The sequence below is a fragment of the Saccopteryx bilineata genome, chromosome 2, assembly GCF_036850765.1.
Source record: "Saccopteryx bilineata isolate mSacBil1 chromosome 2, mSacBil1_pri_phased_curated, whole genome shotgun sequence".
In the NCBI taxonomy this organism is placed as follows: Eukaryota; Metazoa; Chordata; class Mammalia; order Chiroptera; family Emballonuridae; genus Saccopteryx; species Saccopteryx bilineata.
The window spans coordinates 7274308-7291083 of NC_089491.1; the positions used below are offsets into that span (position 1 = coordinate 7274308).

At 44.3% G+C, this 16776-nt stretch overlaps 2 protein-coding genes across 4 annotated transcripts in view; one reads left to right on the forward strand and one right to left on the reverse strand.

Moving 5' to 3' along the window:
- The window catches only part of TBC1D13 (TBC1 domain family member 13), a 40138-nt gene extending 23362 nt beyond the window's left edge, over positions 1-16776 (reverse strand). For 2 of the 3 annotated variants that reach the window (XM_066256008.1, XM_066256012.1), the window contains exon 1: positions 16175-16776. In XM_066256008.1, coding sequence (XP_066112105.1) covers positions 16175-16776 — 602 coding nt within the window. The remainder of the gene's footprint in view (positions 1-16174) is intronic. The other variant, XM_066256011.1, reaches the window with a different exon arrangement.
- ZER1 (zyg-11 related cell cycle regulator) overlaps positions 16506-16776 on the forward strand; it is a 33063-nt gene continuing 32792 nt past the window's right edge. Inside the window, exon 1 of the mRNA XM_066255999.1 lies at positions 16506-16632. The gene's annotated coding sequence lies outside the window, so the exon portion shown is untranslated. The remainder of the gene's footprint in view (positions 16633-16776) is intronic.

Consider the following 16776-nt stretch of genomic DNA (forward strand, 5'->3'; position numbering starts at 1 on the left):
ATACAAAGATTAAGTTCCTTTATAGTAACTGTAAGAAGTGTCCTGGCCGGATAGCTCAGTTGGTTAGAATATTGTCCCGAAGCGCAGAGGTTGCCAGCTCAGGGCACATACAGGAACAGATCAATGTTCCTGTCTCTCTCTCTCAAATCAATAAAATAAACATTTAAAAAACAAAGAAATGAACAAATGTTGACTTAATTGTACAACAGGAAAGGAATATTTTTCCAGAAAAAAAAAAAGAATGAAAATGTTGGTTAGTAATACAGGGAAAAATACAAATGATATGTTAAGAAAAATACAGACTGGCCTGACCTGTGGTGGCGCAGTGGATAAAGCGTCAACCTGGAAATGCTGAGGTCGCCGGTTCGAAACCCTGGGCTTGCCCGGTCAAGGCATATATGGGAGTTGATGCTTCCAGCTCCTTCCCCCTTCTCTCTCTCTGTCTCTCCTTCTCCTCTCTAAAGTGAATAAATGAATAAAAAAAAGAAAAAGAAAAATACAGACTGTCGGTTATCATCTGGAAAAAAATAATAAAGTTCTATTCCTATGTTACATCTGACAAAAATAAATTCAAGATGAATTAAAGTTCTACAGCCCTGGCCGGTTGGCTCAGTGGTAGAGCGTCAGCCTGGCGTACAGGAGTCCCGAGTTTGATTCCTGGCCAGGGCACACAGGAGAAGTGCCCATCTGCTTCTCCACCCCTCCCCCTCTCCTCCCTCTCTGTCTTTCTCTTCCCCTCCCTCAGCCAAGGTTCCATTGGAGCAAAGTTGGCCTGGGTCGCTGAGGATGGCTCTGTCGCCTCTGCCCCAGGCACTAGAATGGCTCTGATTGCAACAGAGCAACACCCCAGACAGGCAGAGCATCACCCCCTGGTGGGCATGCCAGGTGGATCCCGGTTAGGCGCATGCGGGAGTCTGTCTGACTGCCTCCCTGTTTCCAACTTAAGAAAAATACAAAACAAACAAACAAACAAAAAAACCAAAAAAGCTCTACAAGGGGAAAATCTATGGGATTAGAAGAAAAATATAGAGAAAAATGTTTCACTGACCAGGCGGTGGCGCAGTGGATAGAGCGTTGGACTGGGACCTGGAGAAAAATGTTTCTAATCTTGAAGGAGGGAGACACAGACACAGAGGACATGAAAGATAAGACATACATAATTACATAGAAATTTAAATCTCTGTATGAGAAAGTAAGACAAATATCAATAGGGGAAAATGTGTGCATCCTTAATGATAAAAAAAAATGAATGTATCCCTAATATACAAAGTTCTTAAATCAACAAGAAAAAAACAAATACCCCCAAAGGAAAAATTTAACATTCATTCACTCAAGAAAGGTACTGAATGCTGATGATGTACCAGGTATGTTCTAGGAATTGGGAATTTATTAATGAACAAAACAGAAAAATTTCCTGCTCCTAGAAGCATTAGCACTTTAGTGTAGGAAGACATGTTAAATAAAATCAATACATAAACTGAACAGTGTATCAAATGGTGATAAATCCTAAAGAGGAAAATAAAGCAGGAATAGGTATTGGTGCGATGCTATGATTTTATTTTATTTTTTTAAAGATTTTATTTATTCGGTCTGACCTGTGGTGACGCAGTGGATAAAGCATCGACCTGGAAATGCTGAGGTCGCCGGTTTGAAACCCTGGTCGCTGCTTTCCTGACTTGGCTATTTAAAATCATAGTACTGCCTGACCTGTGGAATCAAGTGTCGACCTGGGACGCTGAGGTCGCCTGTTTGATACCCTGGGCTTGCCTGCTCAAGGCACATATGGGAGTTGATGCTTCCAGCTCCTCCCCCCTTCTCTCTCTCTCTCTAAAAATGAATAAATAAAATTAAAACAAAATTTTTAAAAAAGATTTTATTTATTCAATTTTCAGAGAGGAGAGAGAAAGAGAAAGGAGAGGAGCAGGAAGCATCAACTCCCATATGTGCCTTGACCAGGCAAGCCCAGGGTATCAAACAGGTGACCTCAGCGTCCCAGGTCGACACTTGATCCCACAGGTCAGGCAGTACTATGATTTTAAATAGCCAAGTCAGGAAAGCACCTCAGAGGTGACATCTATGCAAAATCTGAAGAAAGTAAGACACAGAACCTTATAAGCAGGCACTTCAAAAAAGAAATAAAAATGCCCCACTGAAACATGAGATGACATTAAATTGGACTAATACTCAAAGGAGTATGAATTGAACAACCTCTCTTGGATTGGTAAAAGTAATTTCTATTTATTACACCCACCATCTCTAGGTTGTGGAGAAAAAGACCCCTCACAAACAGTGTTTAAAGAGAGTTTAACTGGCCTGACTAGGCAGTGGCACAGTGGATAGAGCATCGAACTGGGACATGGAGGACCCAGGTTCGAACCCTGAGGTCGCCAGCTTGAGCGAGGGCTCATCTGGTTTGAGCAAGGTTCAGCAGCTTGAGCCCAAGGTCACTGGCTTGAGCAAGGGGTCACTCGGTCTGCTGTTCCTTCCTACCCCAGGTCAAGGCACATGTGAGAGAGCAATCAATGAACAACTAAGGTGCTGCAATGAAGAACTGATGCTTCTCATCTCTCCCCCTTCTTGTCTGTCTGTCCCTATCTGTCCTGTCTCTGTCACAAAAAGAGAGAAAGAGAGTTTAACTGGTACAGCTTTTATTTGACAAGCACTAATACAATTTTTAAAGTTTGTATTCTTTTCCTTTTAAAAGATTTTTATTGATTGATTTTAGAGAGAAAGGAAGAGAGAGAGAAACATTGATTCTTTGTTCCACTTCTTTATGCATTCATTGGTTGATTCTTGGTTGTGCCCTGACCAAGGATGGAACTCTCAACCTTGGTGTGTCAGGAAAATACTCTAACCAACTGAGCTAACTGCCTGGGTCTCCTTTTTTTTTTTTACTTTTTAAGCTTTTTATTTTGAAATATTATGGGTTCACAGGAAGTAACAAAGATAGTAAAGATAAATTCTTTGTACTCTTCACCCAGTTTCCCTCAGTGGCTTTGTTTTATCTTTTTTAGTGGTTTTATTTTAATACAGTTTTACCAGATTCAAGATATAACTGGCCTGACCTGTGGTGGTGCAGTGGATAAAGCATCAACCTGGAAACGCTGAGGTTGCCAGTTCAAAACCCTGGGCTTGCCTGGTCAAGGCACATATGGGAGTTGATGCTTCCTGCTCCTCCCCCCTTCTCTCTCTATCTCTCTCTCTCTCTCTCTCCTCTCTATAATGAATAAATAAAAAAATCTTAAAAAAAAAAAGATATAACTGATGTTTCGCATACTGCACATGTTGAACGTGTACCTGGCTATAAGTTGAGACATATACACACCTGTGGAACCACCATCACCGCTGAAATCATAAACACACCCGCTGCCCTCAGACACTCCTCCTGTGCTTTTGGATCTCTGCCCTACTCCCTCTTTTGTTCACACCACTCCCCCGACCCAGGCAACCACTCATCCACTCTCCATCCCTACAGACTAGTTTGCTCCTTCAAAAAATGTACACAAAGGGAAACACACACTTTGTACTTGTTTTTACCTGGCTCCTTTCACTTGGCATAGTTAATTTGAGATCTGTGTGGACTGTAGCACACCACTCCTTTTCATTGCTGTGTAGATTCCATTATCTGAACGTGCCATATTTTATCCATTATCTGTTAACAGACATTTGGATTGTTTCCAGTTTGGGACTATTACAATAAAGCTGCTATGAATATTTGTGCACAAGTCTTTATATGAACACATGCTTTCATTTCTCTTAGAGTGGAATGGCTGGATAAATTTTAAATTTTTTAGCCTGAACAGGTGGTGGCGCAATGAATAGAGCATCAACCTGGGATGCAGAAAACCTAGATTCAAAACCCCAAGGTGGCCGGCTTGAGCACAGGTTCACCAGCTTGAGCACAGGTCGTTGTGTTGAGCATGGGATCATAGACGTGACCCCATGGTCACTGGCTTGAAGCCCAAGGTCGCTGGCCTGAGCAAGGGGTCACTGGCTCAACTGCCCCCCCCCATCAAGGCACATATGAGAAAGCAATCAATGGACATACTTCTCATCTCTCTCCCTTCCTGTCTCTCTCACTAAAAAATAAAATATACATATTTAAAACACATCTAAACCATTTTCTAAAATGGTTGTATCAGCCTGACCAGGCGGTGGTGCAGTGGATAGAGCATCGGACGGGGATGCTGAAGGACCCAGGTTTGAGACCCCTAGGTTGCCAGTTTGAGTATGGGCTTATCTGGTTTGAGCAAAAGCTCACCAGCTTGGACCCAAGGTCGCTAGCTTGAACAAGGGGTTACTCGGTCTGCTGAAGGCCCACAATCAAGGCACATTTGAGAAAGCAATCAATGAACAACTAAGGTGTCACAATGTGCAACGAAAAACTAATGATTGATGCTTCTCATCTCTCCATTCCTGTCTGTAGGTTGATCACCTTAATAAAAAAAAAAATGGTTGTATCATTTTATACCCACACCAGAAGTGTATGAGATTTCCTGTTTATCATATCCTCACCAACACTTAGTATGGTCAGTCTTTTTATTTATTTATTTTAAAGATTTTATTTATTGATTTTAGAGACTGGAAGGGGGAGGAGCAGGAAACACCAACTCATAGTAGTTGCTTCTCAAATGCACCTTGACCAAGCAAGCCTGGGTTTTCGAACTGGCAACTCAGCATTCCTGGTCAATGCTTTCTCCACTGCGTCAGCACAGGTCAGGCTATGGTCAGTCTTTTTCATTTTAGATATTCTAGTGGGTGAGCAGTGGTATCTTATTATTGTTATAACATACAGTTCCTTAAAGGCTAATGATTTTGGGTGCTTTTTCATGTGTTTGCCATCTACATATCTTCTTTGGGGGAGTTATCTAAAGCTATTTCCCAATCTTAATTGAATTGCTCTTTTTCTCACTGCAATCAATTTTTAAGAACTCTTTAGATTTTCTGGATACGTGTCTTTTTTTTTTTTAACTGTGTTAAAATATACATAACAAAAATTGCCATCTTAATCATTTTTATTTTCAGAGACAGAGAGAATCAGAGAGAGGGATAGATAGGGACAGACAGACAGGAAGGGAGAGAGATGAGAAGCATCAATTCTTTGTTGCAGCACCTTAGTTGTTCATTCATTGCTTTCTCATATGTGCCTTGACCATGGGCCTTCAGCAGACTGAGTGACTCCTTGCTTAAGCCAGCGACCTTGGGTCCAAGCTGGTGAGCCTTGCTCAAACCAGATGAGCTTGTGCTCAAGCTGGCGACCTTGGGGTCTCGAACCTGGGTCTTCTGCATCCCAGTCCCACGCTCTATCCACTGCGCCATCACCTGGTCAGGCGCATCTTAATCATTTTTAACTGCATAGCTCAGTAGTGTTAAGTACACTTACACTATACTGTAATCCCCAGAACTCTTTTCATCTTTATCCCATTCCCCCTCCCTCAGCCCTTGTCAACCACCATTCTACTTTCTGTCTCTGTGAATTTGACTACTCTAAGTGCCTCATATAAGTGGAATCATATAATATTTCTTTTTGTGATTGGCTTATCTAATTTAGTACAGATAACGCCCTCAAGTTCACCCATGCTGCAGGATGAATCAGAATTCCCTTTTTAAGTCTGAATAATATTTCATGTTTTGTTTATCCATTCATCCATCAATGAATATAAGTTGCTTCTACTTTTTTTTTTTTTTTTTTTTTTTTTGCATTTTTCTGAAGCTGGAAACAGGGAGAGACAGTCAGACAGACTCCCGCATGCGCCCGACCGGGATCCACCCGGCACGCCCACCATGGGGTGACCCTACACCCACCATGGGGCGACGCTCTGCCCATCCTGGGCGTCGCCATGTTGCGACCAGAGCCACTCTAGCGCCTGAGGCAGAGGCCACAGAGCCATCCCCAGCTCCCAGGCCAATGGAGCCTTGGCTGCGGGAGGGGAAGAGAGAGACAGAGAGGAAGGCTCTGCGGAGGTGTGGAGAAGCAAATGGGCGCTTCTCCTGTGTGCCCTGGCCGGGAATCAAACCCCGGTCCTCCGCACGCTAGGCCGACGCTCTACCGCTGAGCCAACCGGCCAGGGCCTGCTTCTACTTTTTGCCTATTGCAAATAATGCTGCTCTGAACATGGGTACAAATTCTCAGCGGCCCTGTTTTCAATACTTTTGGGTATAAAACCAGAAGGTGAATTGCTGGGCTGTATGGTAATTCTATTTTTAATTTTTTTTAATTTAATAAATATGCTTTTTGGTTTTTAAGTTAATAGACTTAGTTTTTTTTTTTTAAGATTTTATTTATTCATTATAGAGAGGGGAGAGAGAGAGAGAAGGGGGGAGGAGCAGGAAGCATCAACTCCCATATGTGCCTTGACTAGGCAAGCCCAGGGTTTTGAACCGGCAACCTCAGCGTTTCCAGGTTGACGCTTTATCCACTGCGCCACCACAGGTCAGGCCTATTTTTAATTTTTTGAGGAACTGCCATACTGTTTTTCTATAGTGGCTTCAGCCATTTTCACCAAAGATGCACAAGGGTTCCAGTTTTTCTACATCTTTACTAACACTTGTTATTTCCTGTTATTTTTGTTGTTATTTTCAGTTTTTATGGTCATAGCCATGCAAATGGGTATGAGGTGATACATATCTTTCTAAGACATGTAATTTGTAAATATTTTCTCCCAGGTTGTGGCTACCTTTATAGTCTCTTAACAGCATTTGAGTAGAAGTTCTTAATTTTCATAAAGTCTGCAATTACTTTATATCATAGCCAACAAACGTCTGCATAACCAATATCATACATATTTTCTCCTACACATTTTATCATTTTAGGTTCTACATTTAGGTCTGTGATCCATTTTTTAAAGTTTATGACTCATTTAGAGTTAATTTCTATAAATGGCATGAGGTATGGATTGATGTTCATTCATTTTCATATGAGTATCCAAATGTCCCAGCACCATTTATTGAAAAAAATTATCCTTTCTCCAACTGAATTGCCTTTGCACCTTTGGAAAAATCAATTGATCTTATATGTGTGGGATCTATTTCTGGACTCGGCTGCATTTCTGTAATCTCCTTGTCTGTCATTTTGGCCTCACAACACTGTATTAGTAGCTCTATCATAAGCCTTGAAGCTCCATACTGTCACTCTATAATTATATAGCTCTATGGTAAGTCTTGAAGTTAGGCAATGTAAGTCCATCAACTCTGTTCCTCTTTTTCAAAGTTGTTTTGTCCTTTGCATTTTGTCCTTTACATTCTCTATGAATTTGATTGATTAATTGATTTGAGAGAAAGAGCGATTCATTGTTCCATTTATTTATTCATTTATTGTATGTGCCCTGACCAGGGATCGAACCTGCAACTTTGATGTATCTGGAGGATTCTCTAACTGAGCTAGCCAGCCAGAGAGTCTACGAACTTTAGAATCAGCTTTTCCATATCTAGAAAAAAACGTTGCTGGGATTATGGTTGAGACTGTACTGAATCTACAAATCAACTGAAAATAATTGATAGTTTAACATTATTTTTGTATTTTTCTGAAGTGAGAAGCAGGGAGACAGGGACAGACAACTGCATGCACCTGACCAGAATCCACCTGGCACGCCCACTAGGGGCGATGCTCTGCCCATCTGAGGCGTTGCTCTGTTGCAACCAGAGCAACGCCCCAGATGGGCAATTCTAGTGCCTGAGGCGGAGGCCATGGAGCCATCCTCAGGGCCTGGGCCAACTTTGCTCCAATGGAGCCTTGGCTGCGGGAGGGGAGGAGAGAGATAGAAAGGAAGGAAAGGGGGAGGGGTAGAGAAGCAGATGGGTGCTTCTCCTGTGTGCCTTGGCCGGGAATTGAACCAGTACTTGCACAGGCTGGGCCGACACTCTACCGCTGAGCCAACTGGCCAGGGCCCAGCCAGAGCCAATAGCTCAACATTATTAAATCAACATATCCGTGAACATAATATAGCTCTCCGTGTATTTAGGTCTTTAATTTCTCTTAGAAAAATATTTTGTAGGCCTGACCTGTGGTGGCGCAGTGGATAAAGTGTCGACCTGGAATGCTGAGGTCGCTGGTTCAAAACCCTGGGATTACCTGGTCAAAGCACATATGGGAGTTGATGCTTCCTGCTCCTCCCCTCTTCTCTCTCTCTCTCTCTCTCTCTCTCTCTCTCTCTCCTCCTTCTCTCCTCTCTAAAATGAATAAATAAAGTCTTAAAAAAATAAATAAATAAAAAAGAAAAATATTTTGTAACTTTCAGTGTATAGAACTTGTACATAATTGATCAGATTTATCCCTAAGTATCTCATTTTTTTTAGTATTATAAAAAATGCTATCTAAATATATATATATACACATACACACACATATGGCCTGAATAGGCGGCAGTGCAGGGGATAGAGCGTCGGACTGGGATGCGGAGAACCCAGGTTTGAGACCCGAAGGTCATCAGCTTGAGTGCAGGTTCATCTGGTTTGAGCAAAGCTCACCAGCTTGGACCCAAGGTCGCTGGCTCGAGCAAGGGGTCACTCGGTAAACTATAGCCCCCTGGTCAAGGCACATATGAAAAAGCAATCAATGAACAACTAAAGTGCCACAACGAAAAAAAAATTGATGCTTTTTATCTCTCTTCCTTCCTGTCTGCCTGTCCCTATCTATCCCTCTCTCTGACTCTCTCTGTCTCTGTCAAAAAAAAAAAAAAATATATATATATAATTTTTATTATTATTATTATTTTTTTTAGCGAGGCACAGAGAGAGACAGACAAACAGGAAAAGAGAGAGATGAGAAGTACCAACTCATAGTTGCATCACTTTAGTTATTGTTTGATTGCTTCTCATATGTGCCTTGACTAGGGGCTACAGCAGAGCTACTAACCCGGTGCTCAAGTCAGTGACCTTAGGCTTCAAGCCAGAGACCATGGGATTGTGTTGATGATCCCACATTCAAGCCCACAACCACCCCCTCTCAAGCTGGTGAGCCTGCGCTCAAGCTGGAGGAGACAACACTTAAGCCAGTGACCTCGGAGTTTCAAACCTGGGTCCTCAACATCCCAGGTAGATGCTCTGTCTACTGCACAACTACCTGGTCAAGCTATTTTTAAAATTTTCAATTTCCAACTGTTTATTACTGGAATACCAAAAAAAGGCTTTATATTAGTCTTTATTATTTATAATAAAATGAATTTATAATAATTTAATAATAAAATTATTGTTTTACTAATTATTTTTAATAAGTTATTTTAAATAGCTTTTATTAGGTCCTGGCTGGTTGGCTCAGTGGTAGAGCGTCGGCCTGGCGTGCAGGAGTCCCGGGTTTGATTCCCAGCCAGGGTACACAGGAGAAGTGCCCATCTGCTTCTCCACCCCTCCCCCTCTCCTTCCTCTCTGTCTCTCTCTTCCCCTCCAGCAGCCAAGGCTCCATTGGAGCAAAGTTTGCCTGGGCGCTTAGGATGGCTCCATGGCCTCTGCCTCAGTCGCTAGAATGGCTCTGATTGTGGCAGAGTGATGCCCCAAGATGGGCAGAGCATCGCCCCCTGGTGGGCATGCCAGGTGGATCCCGGTAGGGCGCATGCGGGAGTCTATCTGACTGCCTCCCCGTTTCCAACTTCAGAATAAATAAATAAATAAATAAATAAATAGCTTTTATTGATCTTGCATCCTGAAATCTTGTTAAACACACTCATTATTAGATTGAGAAGCTTTTTTGTATATTCCATAGAACTTTCTATATAGATTATTTTGTTACTATCCTAGGACCTCTGTAACAAACTACTATAAACTGTGTGGCAATTTATTCTGTTAAGAATTCAGTTTAGCCTGATCAGGCGGTGGCGCAGTAGATAGAGCGTCGGACTGGGATGCGGAAGGATCCAGGTTCGAGACCCCAAGGTCGCCAGCTTGAGCGCCGGCTCATCTGGTTTGAGCAAAAAGCTCACCGGCTTGGACCCAAGGTCGCTGGCTCCAGCAAGGGATTACTCGGTTTGCTGAAGGCCCACTGTCAAGGCATATATGAGAAAGCAATCAATGAACAACTAAGAAGTCGCAACTCGCAATGAGAAACTAATGATTGATGCTTCTCATCTCTCTCCGTTTCTGTCTGTCTGTCCCTGTCTATCTCTGCCTCTGTAAAAAAAATAAAAGAGGCCTGACCTGTGGTGGTGCAGTGGATAAAGTGTCAACCTGGAATGCTGAGGTCGCCAGTTCGAAACCCTGGGCTTGCCTGGTCAAGGCACATATGGGAGTTGATGCTTCCAGCTCCTCCCCCCCTTCTCTTTCTCTGTCTCTCCTCTCTCTCTCTCTCTCTCTCTGTCTGTCTCTCCTTCTCCTCTCTAAAATGAATAAATAAAAATAAAAAAATTAAAAAATTTAAAAAAAAAAAGAATTCAGTTTAGCCCTGGCAGGTTGCCTCAGTGGTAGAGCCAGAGGCAGATTTAACAGCGGGTGCACCAGGTGTGCACCCTGGGCCCTGACTTCTGAAGGGCCCCGCAAAACCCCAACTTTACACTTTTTTTAATGATATCAAGTTTGGTTTCATATGTGCAATTTTTTTTGTGTGTGGCAGAGACAGGGAGAGTCAGAAAGAGGGACAGATAGGGACAGACAGGAAGGGAGAGAGATGAGAAACATCAATTCTTTGTTGCAGCTCCTTAGTTGTTCATTCATTGCTTTCTCATATGTGCCTTGACCATGGGGCTACAGCAGACCGAGTAACCCCTTGCTCGAGCAAGCGACCCTGGGTCCAAGCTGGTGAGCCTTGCTCAAACCAGATGAACCCGTGCTCAAGCTGGCAACCTCGAGGTCTCAAACCTGGGACCTTCCACATCCCAGTCCAACACTATCTGCTGTGCCACCGCCTGATCAGGCTCTCTCTCTTTTTTTTAAGGGGCCCAATATTTTCTTCTGCACCCGGGGCCTCAACCGACCTTAATCCACATCTGGGTAGAGCATCAATCCAACATGTAGATGTCTCAGGTTCAATTCCTGATCAGGGCACACAAGAGAAGCATCCATCTGCTTCTCCATCCCTCCCCCTCTCACTTCTCTTCCTCTCTCTCTCTCTCTCTCTCTCTCTCTCTCTTCTCCTCTCCTCCTACAACCATGGCCTGACTAGAGTGAGTTGGTCTTGGCGCTGAGGATGGCTCCATGGCCTCCACCTCAGGCGCTAAAAAATTGCAACCTGCAAGGGCTCCAGACTGGCAGAGCATCGCCCCCTAGCGGGCTTGCTGGATGGATCTCAGTCGAGCACATGTGGGAGTCTGTCTCCATCTCTCTTCCTTTCACTAAAAAAAAAAAAAAAAAAAAAAGAATTGTTTATTCTGTACTGTACTCATTCTGTTAAAAATTCTTTTAAGAAGTTTTGCATTGCCTGACCAGATGGTGGAACAGTGGATAGAGTGTCAGACTGGGATACAGAGGACCCAGGTTTGAAACCCCGGGGTTGCCGGCTTGAGCACAGGCTCATCTGGCTTGAGTGCAGGCTCACCAGCTTGAGTGTAGGATCATAGACATAACCCCATGGTCCATGGCTTGAACCCAAGGTTGCTGGTTTGAGCAAGGGATCACTCGCTCTGCTATAGCCCCTGGTCAAGGCACATATGAAAAAGCAATCAATGAACAACAAAGGTGCTGCAACAAATAATTGCTACTTCTCATCTTTCTCCCTTCCTGTCTGTCCCTGTCTGTCCTCTCTGTCTCTGTCACACAAAAAAAGAAAAAAAAATTGCATTTATATTCACAAGGGATATTGGTCTGTAGTTTTATCTTCTTGTCATGTCTTTGTTTGATTTTGTTATCAGACTAATGATGGCCTCATAAAATGAGTTGGAAGGTCATCCCTCCTCCTCAATTTTATCAAATAGCTGCGTAGAATTGGTATTACTTATTCCTTTCAGTGGTAGTCAACCTGGTCCCTACTGCCCACTAGTGGGCGTTCCAGCTTTCATGGTGGGCAGTAGTAGGTTGTTTTATAAAGATTTATTCTGTCAAACTTAGTAAAAATCCGACATAAAGTACTTGGTAAGTAATTATTATTATATGCTTTAACTTGCTGTAACTCTGCTTTATAAATTTTATAAAGTAAAGTTACTTCCCTACTTTATAAATCACCATTACTGTGGAACCGGTGGGCGGTTAGAAAATTTTACTACTAACAGAGACACAAAAGTGGGCGGTAGGTATAAAAACGTTGACTACCCCTGCTAAATGTTTGGAAGAATTCATGAGTGAAAGTTGTGAAACTTTCTTTTCTACCTTTTTTTTTTTTAAGATTTTATTTATTGATTTTATCGAGGGAGGAAGGAAGAGAAGAGGAACGGTGATCTGTTCCTGTATGTGCCCTGACTCGGAATCAAACCGGAAACCTCAGTTCTTTGGGATGAGGCTCCAACCAACTGAGCTATTTTTCTTTTAAATTTATTTCATTGACTTCAGCAAGAGAGGAAGAAAGAGAGAGAGAGACAGGAACATCGAGATGTTCCTGTATGTACCCTGACTGGGGATCGAACTGACAACCTCTGTGCTTCAGGATGATCCTTTAACCAACTGAGCTATCCAGCCAGGGTAACTTTGGGGGTTCAAACTGGGAACCTTATCATCCGGGGTCTACACTCTATCCACTGCACCACCAGCAGCCAGGCTATGCTTAACTTTTTAATGAGGAATTGCCAAACTGCTTCGCAAAGCAGCTATAACATTTTATTTTCCCACAAGCAATGCAGGATTGTTCCCATTTCTCCACTTCCTTGACACTACTTGTTATTGTCTATCTCTTTGATCATACCCACCCTAAGGACATGAAATTGTATCTTATTGTGGTTTTGATGTGCATTTTCCTGATGACTAATGGTGCTGAGTGTCTTTTCACGTGCATCTCTGATGTTTGCATATCATCTTTGGAGAACTGCCTGGTCAGCTCTTCTGCCCATTTTACATTGGGTTATTAGCTTTTTTATTATTTAGTTCTTTGTACATCCTGGATTACTGCTCTTTATCAGATATATGATTTGCAAATATCTTCTCCCATTCTGCAAGTTGTCCTTTCATATTCTTGGTAGTGCCCTTTTTTTTTAATTTTTTTTACAGATACAGAGCGAGAGTCAGAGAGAGAGGGATAGATAGGGACAGACAGACAGAAACGCAGAGAGATGAGAAGCATCAATCATCAGTTTTTTGTTGTGGCACTTTAGTTGTTTATTGATTGCTTTCTCATATGTGCCTTGACCATGGGGCTACAGCAGACTGAGTAACCCCTTGCTCAAGCCAGCAACCTTGGGTCCAAGCTGGTGAGCTTTACTCAAACCAGATGAGCCTGTGCTTAAGCTGGTGACCTCGGGTCTTGAATCTGGGTCCTCCACATCCCAGTCCGACGCTCTATCCACTGCGCCACTGCCTGGTGCACAGAAGTTTTTAACCTTGATGAAATCCAGTCTGTCTATATTTTTCTCTTGCATTTGGTATCATATTAAAGAAACCATTGCCTAACCCAAAGTCACAAAGACTTACTCCTATGAATAATCCTAAGAATTTTAGTTTTAGTTTTTACATATACATGCATATTTTTAAAGGCCTAAGGGGTTTATGCACCAAATTGTTTAGAGTGGTCATCTCTGGAGAAGGGCAAGAAATTGAGGTTAGGTTAGGTTTGATGGGGATTTTTTTTTTGTATTTTTCTGAAGTGAGAAGCAGGGGGTGGGGGGGCAGCAGACAGATAGACTCCCACATGTGCCCAACCAGGATGCACCCAGCATGCCCACCAGGGGGCGATGTTTTGCCCATCTGGGGTGTCACTCTGTTGCACCCTGAGCCATTCTAGCACCTGAGGTGGAGGTCATGGAGCCATCCTCAGCACCCGGGCCAACTTTGCTCCAATGGAGCCTTGGCTGCGGGAGGGGAAGAGAGAGACAGAGAGGAAGGAGAGGGAGAAGGTGGGGAAGCAGATGGGCGCTTCTCCTGTGTGCCCTGGCCAGGAATCAAACCTGGGACTTCTACACACTGGGCTGACCCTCTACCACTGTGCCAAACAGCCAGGGCAAAATTAATAAACTTTTCAAAGGATTCAAAATTGTACGTAGTTAAGCTCTGGCCAGGTAGTTAGTTGGTAAGAGTGTTGTCTCCATATAAAAAGGTTGTGGGGCCTGACCGGGCAGTGGCGCAGTGGATAGAGCGTAGGACTTGGATGTGGGGGACCCAGGTTCAAGACCCCGAGGTCGCTAGCGTCGCCAGCATCTCCAGCTTGAGCACGGGCTCATCTGGTTTGAGCAAAGCTCACCAGCTTGGACTCAAGGTCCCTGGCTCAAGCAGGGGTTACTCCATTCTGCTGAAGGCCCATGGTCAGGGTACATATGAGAAAGCAATCAATGAACAACTAAGGTGTCGTAACAAAAAACTAATGATTGATGCTTCTCATCTCTCTACCTTCCTGTCTGTCTGTTCCTATCTATCCCTCTCTCTGGCTCTATAATAATAATAAATAAATAAATAAATTTTTTAAAAGGTTGTGGGTTTGACTGCTAGTCAGGGCACATACAGGAACAGATAGACATTTCTGTGTATCTCTCTCCCTTTCTCTCTCTAAAATAAGTCAATAAATCTTTTTAAAGTTAAAAAAATTTTTTTAATTGGACATAGTTACACATGGTCAAAAACTAAAATTTGCTATGCATAAAGAAAAAAATCCACAAAGTTAGTTATTAGAATTGAGTTGAGGGTTGTTAGTTATTAGAATTGAGTTGGAAAAAAAAAAAAAAAAAAAAGACCTGACCTGTGGTGGCGCAGTGGTTAAAGCGTCGACCTGGAAACGCTAAGGTCGCCGGTTCAAAACCCTGGGCTTGCCTGGTCAAGGCACATATGGGAGTTGATGCTTCCTGCTCCTCCCTCCCCCTTCTCTCTCTCTCTCTCCTCTCTCAAAATTAATTAAAAAAAAAAAAAAAAAGAATTGAGTAGAGGGTTGTATCAAGATAGGATTCCTGCCTGGCTTGTGGTGGCACAATGGATAAACCATCAACCTGGAGCACTGAGGTTGCCAGTTTGAAACCCTGGATTTACCTGGTCAAGGCAAATATGGGAGTTGATGCTTCCTGCTCCTCCCCCTTTCTCTCTCTCTCTCTCTCTCTCTCTCTCTCTCAACCCTCTAATGAATAAAATCTTGCCTGACCAGAAGGTGGCGCAGTGGATAGAGTGTCAGACTGGGGCGCAGAGGACCCAGGTTCGAAAATCCCGAGGTCACCAGCTTGAGCTCAAGGTTGCTGGCTTGAGTAAGGGGTCACTCACTCTGCTATAGCCCCCCAGGTCAAGGCACATATGAGAAAGCAATCAATGAACAACTAAGAAGACTAAGGAGCTGCAATGAAGAATTGATGCTTTTTACTCTGTCCCTTCCTGTCTGTCCTATCTGTCCCTCTCTCTGTCTCTCCCTCTGTCTCTGTTACAGAAGAAAAAAAAAAATTCCTCCAGAAAGTAGTTTCTAAACTGAGACCAGAAGGTGGAGGAGTATGCTGGATATAGATGGGAGCATGAAAAGTGTTTAGTTCGGAAGATATTGTTTGAGACTTTGGAAGAGAAAGGGTTCTTTTGAAAGATAATAACAGCCCTGGCGGATAGCTTAGTTGGTTGGAGTGACGACCCAATATGCAGAAGTTGTGGGTTCTAACCCAGGTCAGAGCACATGTCTCTCTCTCCCCCTTCCTCTATCTCTAAAATCAATCAATAAAAACATTTTAAAATTAATAACAGTAACACTCTACACTCTCTGGATTGGAGAATGGGGTGGGGGTGCAAGTAAGGAGAGCTGAACAAGAGGCTGGAGAAGGAGACAGAGGACAGATAACTTTGCCGTCTACGGTAAGAGTTGTAAGCAGGGGAGTGCCCTGATCGGAATTGTTTTGGAAAAACACTAGGACTGTAGAGAGAATGAGGGGAAGGAGCAGGAAATCCCATTAGGAGGCTGTTCCAGAAATCCAGGAAGAAACGATGGTGTGCGGAGTCCGGGACTACTTGGTTAGGAGAGAAGGGACTGGATTTGAGTTTTCCTTAGGACTTGGCGACTGGACCAGGAACTGAGGAAAATGCAAGGGCCAAGGCCAACCCCTAACTTCCCACGTGAGAGACGAGTTGCCCGGTGGCCCATTACCTAGCCGGGGAAGCAGCAGGGCGTTTGGGAGGACACTGATGACTGTGTTTGGATGAGTGGGTGTGTTACCTGTGGAACCAGAGATGGTGTTCAATAGGGCTCTGGGTGTAGGGGCTGGCGCTGCTAGAGACGTCGGTGCTGACGGGGAAAGGTGGAGTCAGTCCTTCCCTGGGATCTGGTGAGCCGCAGGACGGAGTGAAACCCAAACCCCGGGTCACAGGAGCGGGACAGGGACAGTCCCTAAGGCACGTGCTCACCACTGGGTGGGGGCCCCATCCGCACCCTCCTCCCCCTGCACACGGGCTCGGGGTCCCGGAACCTTCTGCCGCCGCCGCCCGCGTTCGCCGCGGGACACTTCGGGGACACTGGCCCGCTGTTGCTAAGGGGCGGCCCCGGAAGTGACGCGCCCGGGGTTTGTTGACAGCGGAGGCGGCGGCGGCTTGCAGGCTCCGAGCCGTAGGAGCCGGATCGGGGGAGGGGCCGGGCCCCGGAGCCAGCACCCGGCTGCCTGAAGCCCTAAGGGCAAGGTAACGGCCACGGGGTCCCCCCGGCGCGACCCCCTCCCGCCCGGGGCTCCAGCCTCCGGGATCCCAAGTTCCGCCTCGGCGACCCGCGTCTCCCCCAGACCCCGGCCCTAGCCTGACGACATCCCCTGCCGGCCCCGGCCGCAT